This window comes from Alligator mississippiensis, chromosome 1 (assembly GCF_030867095.1).
Source record: "Alligator mississippiensis isolate rAllMis1 chromosome 1, rAllMis1, whole genome shotgun sequence".
In the NCBI taxonomy this organism is placed as follows: Eukaryota; Metazoa; Chordata; order Crocodylia; family Alligatoridae; genus Alligator; species Alligator mississippiensis.
The window spans coordinates 118,979,988-118,996,289 of NC_081824.1; the positions used below are offsets into that span (position 1 = coordinate 118,979,988).

The following is a 16,302-nucleotide window of genomic DNA, read 5'->3' on the forward strand; positions in this document are numbered from 1 at the left end:
TTAACTACAAATGTCTCAAAATTTAATCCAATACCCTTTTAAATTCCTTCTTTTAGAAGTTTTTTTGTGAATTCATAGGCTTTTATTTAGCTAGATAAATTTATTTTTTATTTTTAAATAAAAAACTCTTATTTGTTCTGTTTTTACTGTGGTATTAAATAACTGCACAGTGTGGTAAATAATAAACTAAGTATTGCCAAAAAGCTGTTGTACTCTTAGCAGCCATGGTCAGAGAGATAAATGCAGAAAAAGTTCCTTGGGGTGACCTTATAATATTCATTGTGAAAAGTTGTGTCTTTTGAATGGTGGACACATACTTTTCTCACTGTTTTTGGCAACCTTCTTACCTTAGGTGTGACTTTTTTTCTAATTGTATGCACCATTAACTTTGTATTTTGATGAGGGCTATTTTAATCTCTTCTAAAACAGCAACTTGTACAAGAGCATGCCAAGAGTGGAAGTATCCTCAGCATTTTACCTCCATTAAAAGCAGGCCCTCAGCTCTGGCATATCCCTGCAAAGGCATTTCATATAAAGAAGGTGCGATAAAACTGAAAATTCATTCCTAGCTGTAAGAGGGTTTTACGATTCTATGACTACCAAAGCTGAGTTTGTTTTAATTTTTTTAGAAAGGCTTCTCTGCCTTTTTCATTAAAATACAGACTGATGGTCAGGTCAATAATTTGTCACAATGAACTTTTCCTAACATTCCACTCCACTCTGGTTATGTTCATTTGGTTTTCTCTCAGCTCATTCATGGTTTAGAGTCTGGTTAAACTGGTGGGTCCTGGTGGGTTATTTGACTTTAGTTTGAGGGAAACTGCAGACCACATCATTACTCTGAGCTGCGCTAAAATTAGGGCCACAATCTCCATCTTGACTGCTAGCAGCTGAACTAAGCACCCAGTATGGTCTCTAGCCCCAAGGAACCACATCTGAATAGTATGAGTATATATCTTCACTGCAGCATTAACAAAAGTTATCTACACTCAATTTAATCCTCTTTAGTTAGTCTAGTTTGAGTGGCAACAGCTACATTTTGAAATACAGCTCAAATTTCTGTATCTGCACTGGTGCTGTATTCTTTTTTTTTTTTGGTACTAAGGCTCCAGGGGCACATTTACCATGAGCCATTCTATGAATCTTCCCTGAGTTGCGGGAGATCTTGTTCATCCTTTTGGAGTTTACAGGCACTGGTCTGCATTCATTTGCATGGTGATATTGGCAGCTAACAAATTGTGCCCACTCAAGTTTTAGACCATACTCTTCTCTGGGCCCTCAGACTCAATGAAAATACCACTGCACTTTGGGCAGAGAATGTTGTGTGTGGGAGGAGGGGAGGTAGAGAACTACAATTGGGGGTAACATGAGAGACAACTTGAGGCACCTTAGTAGTAAATATGGACCCTGAGAGGCAATGAGTGTATTGCAGACTCAGCCTGGGACTGAGTTTTCATGGTAGATTTCACACCTTTTTCTCCTGTTCCCCTCACTTACTGTGGTATCAGGTGTCCTCATCTCATGTTGACATACATGACAGAGTACAACAGTTCTTTGTAGCAGAGACAAACAGGTTTAGGTGTGTTAAGTATGAGCTAACTCACATATGCCTGAGGTTGTAGCAGCCTGCTCTTTTTTTTCCACCTGCACTTGGTGAGAATTTACACTTTTATTTACCAAAGGCTCTATGGGCTACATGCATATCCCAAATATTAATGGACAATACATTTATAAAGGACTGCTTCTCCATCTTGACACTTACCAGCTAAATGCACTTTCTCCCAAATAGCCTAGGACAAAAGGCTCTAAGACCCGGTCTGTTTTAGTCACCTCAAGATTGGTTTGCACTTTGTGTTGGCCTACATCAGTGGTTCCCAATCTGTGGTATGTGTACCACCAGTGGTGCACAGGGAACCTGTCAGTAGTACACATTAACAGATTTATTATAATTACTGTATATGACAAAAATTTGCTGGTGGTACTTAAGGTTGTATTGTTTTAAATAGGTGGTGTGCAATTTGTCAGAGATTGGGAACCGCTGGTCTACATCTTGAAACCACTAGAAAGACACTGAAGCTAACACACAATGCCTTGGCCTGGTTCCTTAGTAAAGTTTCATGGCCAGACCACATTACCCTATTCTTCTGGGGCTGCACTGGCTTCTAGTAAGTTTCTGCATGAATTCCAGGATGTTAATGTTGTGTTCTCTTCATATTTGGGCCTGTTCAGGCACATGTCGCCCTCTTATTATAGTACTGCCACAGTACTACAATAGAACTATATTTCTGTGGCAGTATTATAACACAGCCACATTGGGCACATCTACATGAGATGCTACATCACTGTAGGAATGAGCTACATCGCTGTAGCTCATTGCTACGGTGATGTAATGTCAGCTGGCACAAACTGTGACACCAACGCTACTATGTAGTATGGGGAAAAAACCTGCGCAGCATCAGGACTGTGCAGTAACGCCTGTTCTTGCTCAGTCAATTAGTACTTGCTTAAGTACTTGCTAAGCAAGTATTAAATGACTGTGCAGTAACAACTGCAGTCCCCTGGACATGTAGACATGTCCACTGATCCTTTCAGGCCTTTTGACCTGGATTGCCCTTGCTATAAAAGGGAAACAGCTCTCTTTCCCCACCCTTGGTCCAGCAGAGCATTAATTTTGCTACAGTTCTACAGGGTCTGTATCACAGAATCATAGAAAATGATAGCGATCCCGTTGAGCCTTTTTATCCTATGTTTTTTGGAAGGAAGTGCATTTAGTGGGTAAGTATATGTAGGGTGTCAAGATGGAGAAACAGTCCTTTATAAATATATTGTGTGTTAATATTTGGATTACATTTAATCCATAGGGCCCTTGAAAAATAAAAGCATAAGTTATTTAAATGATACTAAAAAAATAGCAGACACAGTGGCCTGCAGGGCAAATAAGAGGTGAAAAAGAGAGTAAACAGCCATGAAGAAGAGTGAAGAAGGGGAGTAAGGAGAAATATAGAAGGTGGGAAAGATTAGTTAGGGAGCCATCATGAGGTAAAATAGAAAAGGGAGGAGAAAACTGAAATAAACGTGAGAAAACAGAATAGCATGCATAAGACATGGAAAAAAAAAAGTATGAAAAAGAAGAGAGAGCAAGGAAATGACCAGAAGAGGTGCGCTTTTAAGCACAGCGGGTGAAATCTTGGTCCTAATTGGTGGGTCCCCACATGCAGGGGCATGTGCTTGTAGAGGCACAAATAGCAGTGGGACAAATTTGTCCTGCTGCTTTGTGTCCCATTGCATGCCCCTGCATGCACATTTTGGCACACAGTAAATTGTCCAGGGTAGGGATAGGAAATGCTGGGACCAGCACCGGTGCTGGCCTCATCGGTATTACCTGGTGTTCTGGCGCAGCACGGGTGAAGATCTGGCATCATAGAGCCTGGTCAGTAGCCAGGGTGTTGCTCTGAACAGCCAATGCTCCGTTTTTTTCCGGCACATGCTACTGACATGTGCTTTGCGCTGCTTTTTTCCCAAGAGTTTTTTTTGCTATTGGAATTTCCCGGTAGCAAAATTTGCCACCACACTGCAAATTTGCAGTGAAGCACACGTTTTCACATTCCCTGAGTGTGGCTTGTGGCACCAGAAACTGCACGCCCCTGCAGATGGGGACCTGCCCAATGAAATCATTGTGAGCCCTGTTCATGCGAGACCTGTCAAGTGTTGAAGTTGGTAAAGGGGAGGTGGAATACAGTGGCAAGGTTGTAAGGGAGGGTAACAAAGATAAAACTGTGCATAGCAGATAAGATAAAAAGCAACAATTTATAGACAATTCAACATCTAGTGGGCATGTCTACGTGAGACAATGCCTATTGGACTAATTCTACTGCGCATTAGTGCAGCTGGCAAAAACCATGCTAATGCACATTAGATTAGTCCAGTGGGCATTAAGCATCACAAAAAAAGCATTAATCTGCGCTAATGTGCAGGATTTTTAGTACAATGGGTATTAAACATCACATAAAAAGCATTCACCTGTGCTAATTCGCAGTAGTGCCATAATTAAGGCATATTGATGAGCAGGGAGATGTGCCCAGTGAGGAAGAAACAGGATGGAGGTAGAAATACCTCCAAAGAAAAAAAAGGCTGTATGTCATTAGCAGAAATAATAATAGGATTTTCACTTGGATGGATTTAGTGGAAGCAAAGTCACCAGTACTAAAATGTCATTTGACTTGCATTAAACTCAGAATTTATGGAAGCAGAGAGCAGATTAAATATGGTTTGATTTCCTCATGGTCTTATTGTTCTCCCTCCATGCTCACACACCCATTGAAAATAGAAATGTCTTTATCTCTTGTTTCAAGAGCAGTATATTTTCCCTCATGTAAGGTACTTCAATTGTATGATTTCATTGATTCTATTATTTAATTTATTGTAATGATTTCTTAATCCTCAAATATTAATATGTAAAACTCACACAGAGACCTTAATAGACCCCTGGTTTTATATTCTTGTGTCCTAAATCTTGCCTTGTATCTGCTTCACTTCTGGTCTACTCCTCACAGCTGTGATTCAAAGGTAACCTACCAGTGAAATGCGATGCAGCTCCTTCAGTTATACAGCTTCCATTGGGGACAAGAGCCTATATTCCTAATGTAGTATTTTTGGTTCAGTGTTAGAGACTTGTGCCCCTGTGTTCTACTGATCACCCATGATTTGATCTAATACACAGATTTGTAGGAATACATATTGAGGTTTGAGAGGGCTTACTATTGCTTGTTTCTTCTTTTATTTAGAACTTTTAGCAGGGTAGTATAACCTCTAATGGTAATAACTAAATACTGAGCTGTATCTTTAATAAGTACATACCCCTTCCAAAAAAAGTCTTGTCACACAAGTATAGCTTAACATTCTCAAATTGAAGAAGAGTAATAGCTTTTTTACTTTCTTTTTAATGTTTTTACTTTTGACTAGCAAGATAGTTCAGCCTTTGAACTCATCAGAAATGACAAGCACTTTCTTTTTCTGCTGGAATTGCCAAATCATATGGAAGGTCTGTGTCTATTTTTTTAAGTGCTGTGGAAATAAATCCCTTACTCGATATTGTTACATATTATATGGGCATATAATAATTGACAGTCGGGATGAAACCCACATAACAAATAAGTGAGCTGTGGCAATGAAATACAGACAGATATAGAACCCCATGTTCTCCATTTCTGTTTTCACACACACACACACACACACACACACTATTATACATTATATATATGTATATATAGTAAATGTATACATACATGCATATATAGATATATACAGCGAGAGAGAGAGAGATCTCTATACACGTTGTTGCCCCATTAATTTAAAATACAAGTGTAGTCCAATGATCAATGGACAGTCAGCCAACTTTTTTTTGCATTATATGTAACATATATATATGTTGCTATACTTATAATGCAAAAAAAAGTTTGCTAACTGTCCATTGATGATTGGACTATATTTGTATTTTAAGTTAATGGGGCAGGGATATGTGTCCGTGTGTGTGTGTGTGTGTGTGTGTGTGTGTGTGTGTGCCAGCGAGAGAGAGAGAGAGAGAAGAGGGCTAAAGCTTCATAATTATTGGCCACTTAATGAGTGAAAGAAATGTATTGCTGCACCAGGGGTGGTTCAAGGCGCTGGTGCTGAATGGACAGCAATGACTGAGCAGAGCCGATCTGCCTTTGCATAGATTCAAGGTGATCACCTTCATTTCATGTGAAATGGGTGTGAAATCTTCCTGGCTGCCTCTGTCCCTCGGAGAGGAAGGCTGGGTTAGCTGACTCCTAGCAGACATCTCAGCAAGCTGCGAAGCTTCATTTGGGCTAATCTGTGTGACCGTCTATGTCCTCATGAAGTATGGTACAAGGGATGTTGTAGCCTTGATGGTCGAGAAATGAAGGGAGGGGCAAGGATTTCCTAGGGTGAGAGCTTGTATCGGCCCAACTCCGTAGTTGGGATGAAGTTAGACGGGGTAAGACATTCTTCCCGAGGTCTCGGGGAGAGGGAGACTGGCCCGAAGAATGGCTTACATGCCAAAGCTTCATCCCAACGGCACGGCTGGGCCAGCCTAGGAAATCCTCGCCTGTGGCTCAGTGGCACTTCTCAACGTGCTCTCTGCCTGCTTGCTCGGGCATGTGTTAAAAACCCGGCTTGTTTTGCCAGTGGTCGGCGGCGGTCGGGCGCCGCCCGGGTCTCAGCGAGATGCAGACTCCGGTGGGCGGGCGGCAGCTCCTGGGCGAGCAAGCCATGCGGCGCCACGAGCCGGGCGAGCACGAGGAGCAGGGAAGCGGGGAGCGAGCGCCTGCCCCGTGTCCTCGCAGGAGGGGCGGCGGCAGAGGCGCGGGCTCTCCGCCGGGCCCGGGCGGGCTGCGAGCGGGGCACGAGGCTGAAGTTTGCCCGGGGCTCCGGGGGTGAAGGGCCGGCGGCGCGGGCTGCTCTCCCGCGGGTGGGCTCGGAGGGCGAGGGCTCTGGGCTTGGCCGCCCCAGCTTCTGCATTGTCATGTGGGGGGGCGCCGGGTGACAGGAGGCGGCGGGAGTGCCCCGTAACCCCTCGTCGGGGCCGCCTGCAAGGCAAACCACCCCGGCAGCCCCGCTCCCCGCGCGTGTGCGCGTTTTGTGCGTGTGCGTTGCGCTCGCTGCGTGTGCTCCGGGGAGGGCAGAGTGAGGGATCGGGGCTCCCGTGTGTGCGTGCGGGTGGAGGGGGGTTCCCCTTGCAGCGCGTGTGCGCGCGCGCGTGTGCCGGGACGGGGGTTCCCTTTGCAGCGCGCGCTTGTAGCACGCGTGTGTGCAAGGCGAGCGCGCGCCTGGCGGAGGAGGGGGGCGGGGGGGGAGTCCTCTTGCAGCCCCGCCGGCTCGGCCGCCCCCGCGCCCTCGGGGCAAGCGCGACCTCCCCGCGCTGCGGCAGTGCCCTGCGGGCCGGGCCGTGGCAGCTGCGGCGGTCGCGGCGGTGCGGGCCGGGGCGCAGCCCAGCGCCGTCGGGGGGCGCGGCGCGGCGCGGCGCGGCGGGGCGGGGGGCGGTCCCGCCGGGGTGTCCCCCACCCCCGGCCCGGCCCGGCTCCGCCACTCAGCGCGCGGGGCCCCGCCCGCCGCCGGCCGCGCACATCCCGCAGCGCGGGGAGCAGCACCGGGGGGGCGGCCGCAGGATGGCGCGGGGCCGGCGCCGGGCGCTGGGCGTCGCGGTGGCCGTGGCGCACGGGCTCTTCTCGGGCTCGCTCAACATCCTGCTGAAGCTGCTAGTGAGCCGCTACCGCTTCGCCTTCCTCACGCTGCTGCAGTGCCTGAGCAGCGCCACGGCGGCGCTGAGCCTGGAGGCGCTGCGGCGCCTGGGGGCCGTGGCGCTGCCCCCCTTCGGCCTGGGGCTGGCGCGCCCCTTCGCCGGGCTGGCGGCGCTGGCCACGCTGCAGTCCAGCCTCACGCTCTGGGCGCTGCGCGGCCTCAGCCTGCCCATGTATGTGGTCTTCAAGCGCTGCCTGCCCCTGGCCACGCTGCTGCTCGGCGTCCTGGTGCTCCACAACGGCGCGCCCTCGCCCGGCGTCCTGGCCGCCGTGCTCGTCACCACCTGCGGCGCCGCGCTGGCAGGTGAGCGACCCCCGGCGTCCCGGCCCGCACTGCCCTGCCTGATCTCCAGGACCCCGGCCCTGCACTGCACTGCCTGCTCCCGGACCCAGCCCCGCACTGCCCCTCCAGATCCCCAGGACGCCAGCCCTGCATTGCCATGTCCGATCCCAGATCCCAGCTCCGCACTGCCCCTCCAGCTCTCCCGGATCCCAGCCCCGCATTACCCTGCCTGCTCCCGGATCCCAGCCCCGCACTGTCTTGCCTAGTCTCCAAGATCCCAGCCCCGCACTGCCTTGCCTGCTCCCGGATCCCAGCCCCCGCACTGCCCCGTCCTGCTGCACTCCCAGATCTGAGCCCCGCGGGATGCCAGCCCTGCTTTGTGCTCGCTCCCTGCCCCGGATCGCAGCCCCCAGCGCTCCGCCGCCTCCCGGGATCCCAGCTCTGCCCGGCCCCAGCCGGGCTCTGTGCCCTGCCTCTCCCCGGGATCCCCCCGCGCCCCGACCTCCAGCCCCGCTCCCGCTCCACTGCCCCGTCCCGTCGCCCCCGGGACCCTCCTGCTCGCCCAGCACAGAGATCGCCCTCCCAGCCCATCGCCTCCGGCCCCGCTCCCCGGGCTCGGGCAGCGGGCTGCGTCTCCTGGCTCGGGCAGGAGCCTCGGGACCAGAAGGGGAAAAGCACGTGCTCCGTTGTGCACTGGGACCAAACCCCGGGCTTAACCCAGAAGGAGCGCACGGGGAACCGAAAAGCTGTTCCCGGCTGGGGCTGAGATGGGGGAGCCGGAGGCAGAGGCAGCAGCAGAGGTGGAGCTCCTTGGGATGTTGTCTGTCATCCTCCTTTCTTGTGTGTCTGTGTGTTCAGGGACAGGGATAGCCGGGCAGTTTCTTCCACGAGAGAAGATAACTCGTTTGAGGGAGAGTGCGCCCCCCTCTCCCCTCCTTGCCTAGGTTGGCTTAGGAGAATCAGAAGTTAAAGGGGTGGCTTTGAAATGAGGTAGACAGGTAGATCTTGTCTGTGATCAAAACCACTCCTGTGCCATCTCCAGAGAAACGTGGATGTGTGGTGTGTGATGCTGCAGACCTGCCTGTGGCACCACATGCTTTACATGCAGGCATTCCCTGTGCTGCTACTTTGCTGTGGGGGTAGAGGGGGAGGTTGACCCCAGGAAATCCTGGGGTCAAAAAGCCCTCACTGAAAAAAAGCAGGGTCATGCACATGGCAGCAGTGCATGCTGCTCAAAAGCAGAGCCTTGCAGGCTGGAGCCACACACCAGCTGCTGGCCAGGCTTCCTGCCATGGGTGCAGCCCTGGGACACCCCCAGGACCCCAGGTAAGGTTGCTGGGGCCAGCACAGTTGCTGGCCCCAGCCTCCTCTACCTCACTCAGGGTAACCTGCCGCATGTCAAAGTGCATGTGCACGGGTGCTCCCCAGGGGCAAGTAACAGCAGCGTACAGTGTGTTGCTGCTACTTGTTCCTGGGGAGCCAAACATCCATGCTTATTTGGATGCACCTCTGGTGTCTTTTTCCAGGAGAGCAGAACTTGGGAGTCCAGTCACAAGTCATGGGACTGAGTGACACTCTTTTAAATGGTTGGTGCCTTCTTTTGCTCTAATGTCATAACTAATGCTTCTGTCTTACTCCCATCCACCCGCCGACTTGTAAATGCATTTTCCTTTGTCTTTCCCTCTCTCCTGGCAGGAGCGGGTGACCTGAGTGGTGATCTCATGGGGTATGTGACAGGAGTGCTGGCTGTGGTGGTACATGCTGCCTATTTGGTGCTCATCCAAAAGACCAGTGCAGATAGTGACTATGGGCCCCTGACAGCCCAGTATGTCATTGCTGTTTCAGCCACTCCTTTGCTCATCATCTGCTCCTTTGCCAGTATGGATGCCATCAACGTCTGGTCATTCCCTGGCTGGAAGGACCCGGCCATGGCATGCATCTTTATCGCATGTGTCTTGATTGGCTGTGCCATGAACTTTACCACCCTTCACTGCACCTACATTAACTCAGCTGTGACCACAAGCTTCGTCGGGGTGGTAAAGAGCATAGCAACCATCACAGTGGGCATGGTGGCCTTTGATGATGTGGAGCCCACAAAGCTGTTTATAGCAGGTGTTGTGGTCAACACCTTGGGCTCTGTCATTTACTGTGTGGTCAAGTACATTGAAACCAGAAAGCAGAGCAATTATGAGGACCTGGAAAAAGAAGCAAGAGAGGAAGAAGAGAAAGGACATACTGGAGGTCAACCACCATTTGCAATGGAGGAGATCTCCCAGGAGAAGGGGACAGAGGAGACAGCAGTAGAGGAACAAGCAGAAAGGGACAGTGAGAGTATAGAGGAGCAACAGGACAACACAGTGGAGCCAGCAAAGGTGCCCAGTGTTCAAGGAGAAGTAAACAGCACTGAAGGAGTTAACAAGAGCTCACTGAAGGATGCCTATCTTGGAGTATGGAGGTTAGTTAGGGGGGGTAATTATATAAAGAAAGATTATTTGATAGAAAATGAGGAGTTACCAAGTCCCTGAAAAGCAGGTTTTAAAAAGGGAATGTCTTAAGGCTTGAGGAAATATTTATTTATTTTTTGCATAGAGAAGGAAGGCAGGATGCACGTTTTTCACATCAGCACTGACGAATCCAACTTGTTTAGGATTGTTTTACCTCACCATCCACAAAGGATGTGTTAATCTGCTTACACTATAAAATCACTCCCATGACTGAAACAGTTAAACTGATGTAGAAATCTGTGCATTGGACTTACATTGGTGTAATTCCATTGCCTTGAGTAGAGTTACTCCTGACAGCTATGTGAGATCAGAATCAGACCTGGAGGGTGAGAAGCTCTGATCAGAATGATAAAGGCCTTATTCTGGTAGGTTATTACATTGAGGGCTCTGCAGGTTGTTTTTATTTTATTTTTATTGATGGATAATTTATTTGCCAATAATGTAATTGCCATTCACCTGAAACTATATGTGAATTCAGGTTAAATTCAGTAACTGTTTTGAGCAGATAAAACAGGTTACAAATGTTAATATTAAGCATTTTGATTCTGGGGTTAGATTCTCCAAATTGGTAAGAAGATGGGTGCGGGTGCTGCTCTCTCCTTCTCCTCTCTATCCGTCCCTTTATGACGCTCATTTAGGTTGAAATCTCCTTTCCTACTGATTCAGAGCAGGGGTTTAAACAAGATATCTGTCTCTCAGAACAGCAGTCTACCCAACAAGCTATGGTGTATTCTGGAGCAGACGTGTCCCAGTCTGTCCTGTGCTTTATATAGCGTGAAACAGCTTCAACAGGAGAGCTTAAGAGAGAAAAGCTCTTGTCACCCTGCAGTGAGGATATTTTCTAGGAAGTGGAAGACCCTGAGTCAGATTCTTGCTCTGAGTTAAGCAGGGGAGGGATTTAAACCTGGGTCTCCCCTACTTACGGTGAATGTCCAAATCACAGGGTTACAAGGTATGAGGGAGGGTATCACTAGAACAACACATTGAAATGAATTATTTTGGTTCACTGTAAAATGTTGGTTTTAGATGAGTCCAAACCAATTTTTGGTTGAGCGGCTGAACTGAAAAATCAATTATTCCTACAGCTTTAACTACATACCAGCCAGCAATGCCTATTACAATCATATGGTCACTGAATTAGGCCCACGGTGCACTGAAACCACTGAGGCTTCTCTCAGAAGCAAAATTTTTCCTTGGCATTAAATGCTTGCAGGATTGGGTCCTAAAGCAGTTAGTTTGTTTTAGATTTATACCAGTTTACAGGCATATACACATACAATGTCATTTTAATGGAGATTTCAGAAACTGACAAGTCATTTTAAGTGGGTTTTGAAAGAGATGGTGGTCAGCACCACAGATGTACTATGACAGAGTTTATAATCTGGGCTTTTTGAGGACGTGGCACATAGGTCTGTCTGCAGCACTTAACATATAACTGCACTGAAGTAACAAGAGCCATTTACTGTGATCTGCAATATCATGTTTACTTTCTGTTCAGCCTCCTCATTGTATTTTCAAATAATTGCCCTATTTATTCTTTTTAGAATAATTTAACTTCTTTTGTTTGTTGGTTGGTTTTTTAATGCATCCTTGCATAAGGACGTTGATTTCTATGACCTGGAGTTCACGTACTATTAAAATAATTTTATGTTTTGCTACCCATGCAGGCCACTGAACACCACATTCATTTCTAATCAATTTGCACTGCGTTCAATATTCTGTGTCTACTGGTAAGGTAGAATTATGTACTAACCGAATTGCAGCCTTAGAGATCCTGGCATACAACACTATTACCTGTTTGGCATATTTAAAAACATGCTGTAAAAAGCTATACTCTTACATTCATATTACAAGACTTTTTACACATGCCAAGTGGAAATGTGATGGTTTGCTGCTTATTGTTGAAGTATCAGTGGAAACATATGGAAAATCTAACAGTCTTTAACTGTTTAAAGCTGCTGTTACAATTTTGTACATTTGCATGTACAGTAAAAATGTGGTTATCCTGTATCTTGTTTATATTTAAACATTAGTGTTTAATACCCCCTTCATTAAAATGGGGACTTGGCTAATGCAACCCTGTTTTCCAGTGGAGACTGTTGCAAAATAAAATAAAAATATTGCCTCGTGCTGAGGTATTTTTAATTGCATAAATCAAAGACTTCAATTAATCTGGAGAATGAGATGTGGAAATAAAATGCACTGCTTTACAGAAGTCTCTTGCTTTTCTTATTGATTCTGTTCTAGGGTACTCATTTTTATTTTGCTTTACTAATGCTTGTGCCTGTTTAATTTCTATGCACCTATGCCATGTTACACCATAACTACCAAACATTATGAACCCAGGGAATAGGCATGTCCAAAAAACACAAGGATTCCCAACTGGCTGTGAAGCGCCAAGTATCTTATGATTTCCCTGACCAAAAAATCTAGGATGTTTCAGTAGTACAAGTGTTGGTCTGCTCTCAGTTTAGAATAATAATACTAACAAAGTTGACAGCTCTTAATATTATTATTTAAAGCTAATGGATAAATGCTAACTATTTCTTTCTCATGATTACCCTGAGAGGTGGGTATAATTCAATCCTCTAGCTTTGAACCAAAGTAACTAATTAGCTAGCAGGTTAAAGGTGTAGTGATGTGAATGGCGCAGTATATTCAATCTGTTGGTTATTGTAGGATGTTGATTGCCTGTCTGTTTAGCTTAAATGTCCAAAGATATGTGCATTCAGGAAGCTGGAGAGAAAAGAGACTGTCCTTGTGCCGCAGTAATAAATGGATAAAGCATATGATGACTTTAAAAAAAACATTAATTTGAAAGTCAATGTGCCACAGAACAACACCTGGTGTGCCACTACAAAGCAGAGAAATAACAGAAACCAGTCAAACAAAGCCAGACTTATAGCTTTATATAATTCATTTCTAAAAGAAACAAAAATGAAGTCAGCTACCTGTGGAGACAGTGAAATTTTGGTTTTCTTTAGAAATAAGTTTAAAAAACCAGACTTTTGAAAACTTGATTCTAGCTTGTTGCTATAAACTGCTTTCCTTCCTCCTGCAGAATAAAGAGATGGTAACAAAAGATAATTTATTTTAAAAATAGGTTAACTTTTTTATAAACTCCTATATAAGTTCATGGCTTGTTTACTGTTATAACTTAATAGCCACCGTTAACCAAATATTTAATTACATCTGTTTGCTGCAGCCAAAGATTTAAGCATCTGGAAAAGTGAAGATTTTTTAGCTCTGATCTTTAAATTAACTTATGAACATCCTACAGCTGTGAGTGGTAAAGGTTTAACACCAAAGATCTCAGCCTTCTCATACTCTTTGCCCCTGTTGTATATAATTCCCCAGATTGTTTTGATGTTTCTTCTCTGGCTTTTAACCTGAAGATTCTACAAGCACAGAACAGGCAATCAACTCTGCCCATCAATTAGCTGCTACGTTCATGCTTCAATAGTTCCCTGGAGGTCATTGGAAAGCTGTTCACTCAGAGCATGCTCATTTCTGTAATTTATGAGCAGGCCATTGTCTTTCTCTTTCTCTCTCTCTCTTTCCATGTCCACCTCTATTATTCACTCTGGAGCAATTCCAGTTTTCTGTGCCTAGCCTTAGTATCTCAGTGCTGGAGAGACCCAAGATGAAAAATCCTCTCCTCAAGGTAATGGAATGGCAAAGAACTCACCATGAATTAATTGCCTCCTCCTTCTGTGGTGGAGGGAAGGACCAGAGCAAGGGTGCTCAACCTCTGGCCCTTGGGCCAGATCCAACCTGCGGCTCCATGCCATTTGGCTTATGGGACTCCCATAGGTCCAGAGGTTTGGCAGTGGGGGAGTAGTGGCATTGCTCCCCTGCTGCCAAGTCTCTGGACCCATGGGGAACCCTGAGCTCTGAACACTGACTCTGCATGCATCTGACCCAAGCATGCAGAGCTGGCAACACTGGACCAGAGGAAATTTGTGACTGCAGTGCTCTCTGCCCATACCTGTGTTCTTGGCTTAACACAGATTCCCTGTAGAGCAGTGCTACCTGCAAGGTGTATGCGAGGAGAGATCTGGCTTCACCTCTACCAAGCAGCTGAAGCTCCCTGGCTTTACTGCAGTGAGTACCCCTATTTGTAGAGATAAGGGTAGAATATGGTGTTGATGTAACATAGGTAAAATAAACTCTGAAAGAAATTTTTTCACAGAAAGAGTGTTTCCACATATGTGAACTTGCAAGGAAGGTAATTTAGGAAACACCTCTATAATTATTCACAATTTGGCAAAGCATTGTGTAACACATTTTTTTTCTTACAAGTCATGCCTAGTAACTGCAGTGGAGGATCAGAGTGCTTGGTGTTGTAACAAAGAAGACAGTTCCTGCCTTAGAAAGCTTACAGTCTAGGTACCATAGTATACACAACCAGGTAGACAAGGTGAGTCCAGGCTGGTAGGCTAAGGTGGTAACAAAATGAACATATGTAAGCAGAAAAGAAAAAAGTCTCAGCTTTGGGTAAAGGTTTTAGGTATTAACAATGGGCCAAAATAAAAGGCCTCTATCAGTTCCTCTCACAATATTTATGGGGAGTCAGAATCCAAACCTGTCTTCAAAATTTACAGCTGAAATAATAACAAGAATAAAAACCCCCATCACCACCACAACAAAAACAGAGATAAATGGTACTGTTGTCAAAATCTGGACATGTATCTTAATTGTGTAGCTTGCTGGAAATTACACAAGCAAATGCAAAACACAGATAACCTGACTGGATAATATGCTCGAGCATTTTATGGATCTAATGTTGAGGATTCTAAGGTTATTTATTATTGGAGAAATAGAAGACATTCTACATTGGACACATAGCTTTGTGACTACATTTGTATTTTCCTTGGTAGGTAAGATAAAGGTGACAGGAGTGTCATTTTTAAATGACATTGTGTATCCTTTCTTCCAGGTACTACTAGGCAGTAATATAGGCCAAACTCAAATAATACTGGCTTTAGCCTCTACCCAGAAACCCGGGAAAACTAAACTATACCACTGAAGAGCAAAATACCCCCATTTGCAAATAGTAGGTGCATCTACATGTGCAATTAATGAGCAGTAAGGTTACTGTGCAGTAAAATAAGATACACTAAGATATGGCTGGGAATGTGTCTACATGTGCACCTTATTGGGAGCAGATTTGCACCCAATGGGAGCAGCCCAGTCCAGGGCTGCTCTTGCCCTACTCTGCTCTTGTGTAGCAGCCAAGAGGAACTCCAGGCTCCCGCGGGTGCCAGTGACCCCCTGCTGCTTGGGCTGACCAGGAGTAAAATTGCTCCCGGTCAGATTCTACATGTGCGCTACTGCACATTACCTAATGCACTGTTTATCTAGTACCTGCATGTGTTGGTAGTAGTAAACAGTGCTTTAGACTAATTTAATGCACAGTAAGTCCAGCACGTGTAGACGGTGATGCTTTACTGTGCATTAGATTAGTCTAATGTGCAGTAAAGCGTCTCATGTAGATGAGCCCACTGGGTCCCAGAGGTTAATTAGGTCATCCCTGTGTTTTCCCTTCCCTTCTAACATACAACAATTTAGGATAGCCTGAATAATTTACAGTATCTGATGCTATTCTCAAGATCCTTTGACAATTATTTTGGCCCAGCCCTCCTTCCACAGCTGCCTAATCCCAGTGAAACTACTGCTATTCTGGTACAAAGGAAGCCCTCACCAGAGCCTGTGATCCTCAACAGACTGCTGCTCTGTTCTAAGCTGCTTCAGCCCAAGCAGTACTTGCTGCCACTACTCCTAGGTTCCCATTGTGGTTGCCTTCTCTGCTATATCTCAGCTTATTGGGTCACTTCAGAGCAGCCTCTATAGTGGTAAGACCCTTTGCAGATGAATTGAGGGTCTACAGGACCACCAGCTGATTTTTCACCATGATGTGGAGACACTGCTGGAGGAGTATGTGTGTCACACAAGGCTCCTACAAGGCTTTTAACACAAACAAGGCCCCTCATTTTCATCCCCTGTCCTTTTATAAACAGTCTCCCCCTCCACCCCCTTCTGGTGCATTGATCTGAGCCATGCTTCTAGGTGACAGTTTTTGAAACTTACTTTCCAGTCATTGAGGTTTCTCTTCTGTTTACTAAAGTTTTCCTTCCTTAAGTGAATGACCCCATGTAGTTCCCGATGGCCCATCCCGTACATCTACCTGCAGATACCTACATTTTAGATTCTC

General features: G+C 46.3%; 1 protein-coding gene across 1 annotated transcript; it reads left to right on the top strand.

Moving 5' to 3' along the window:
* The first annotated feature begins 6,228 nt into the window (after positions 1-6,228).
* On the top strand, positions 6,229-12,297 carry SLC35D3 (solute carrier family 35 member D3). The gene is made up of 3 exons (XM_019479471.2): positions 6,229-6,417; positions 7,095-7,605; positions 9,280-12,297. Exons 1-3 carry the CDS (start codon positions 6,229-6,231, stop codon positions 10,107-10,109), a joined length of 1,530 nt encoding a protein of 509 aa, XP_019335016.2. The 3' UTR covers positions 10,110-12,297.
* The last annotated feature ends 4,005 nt before the right edge of the window (positions 12,298-16,302 follow it).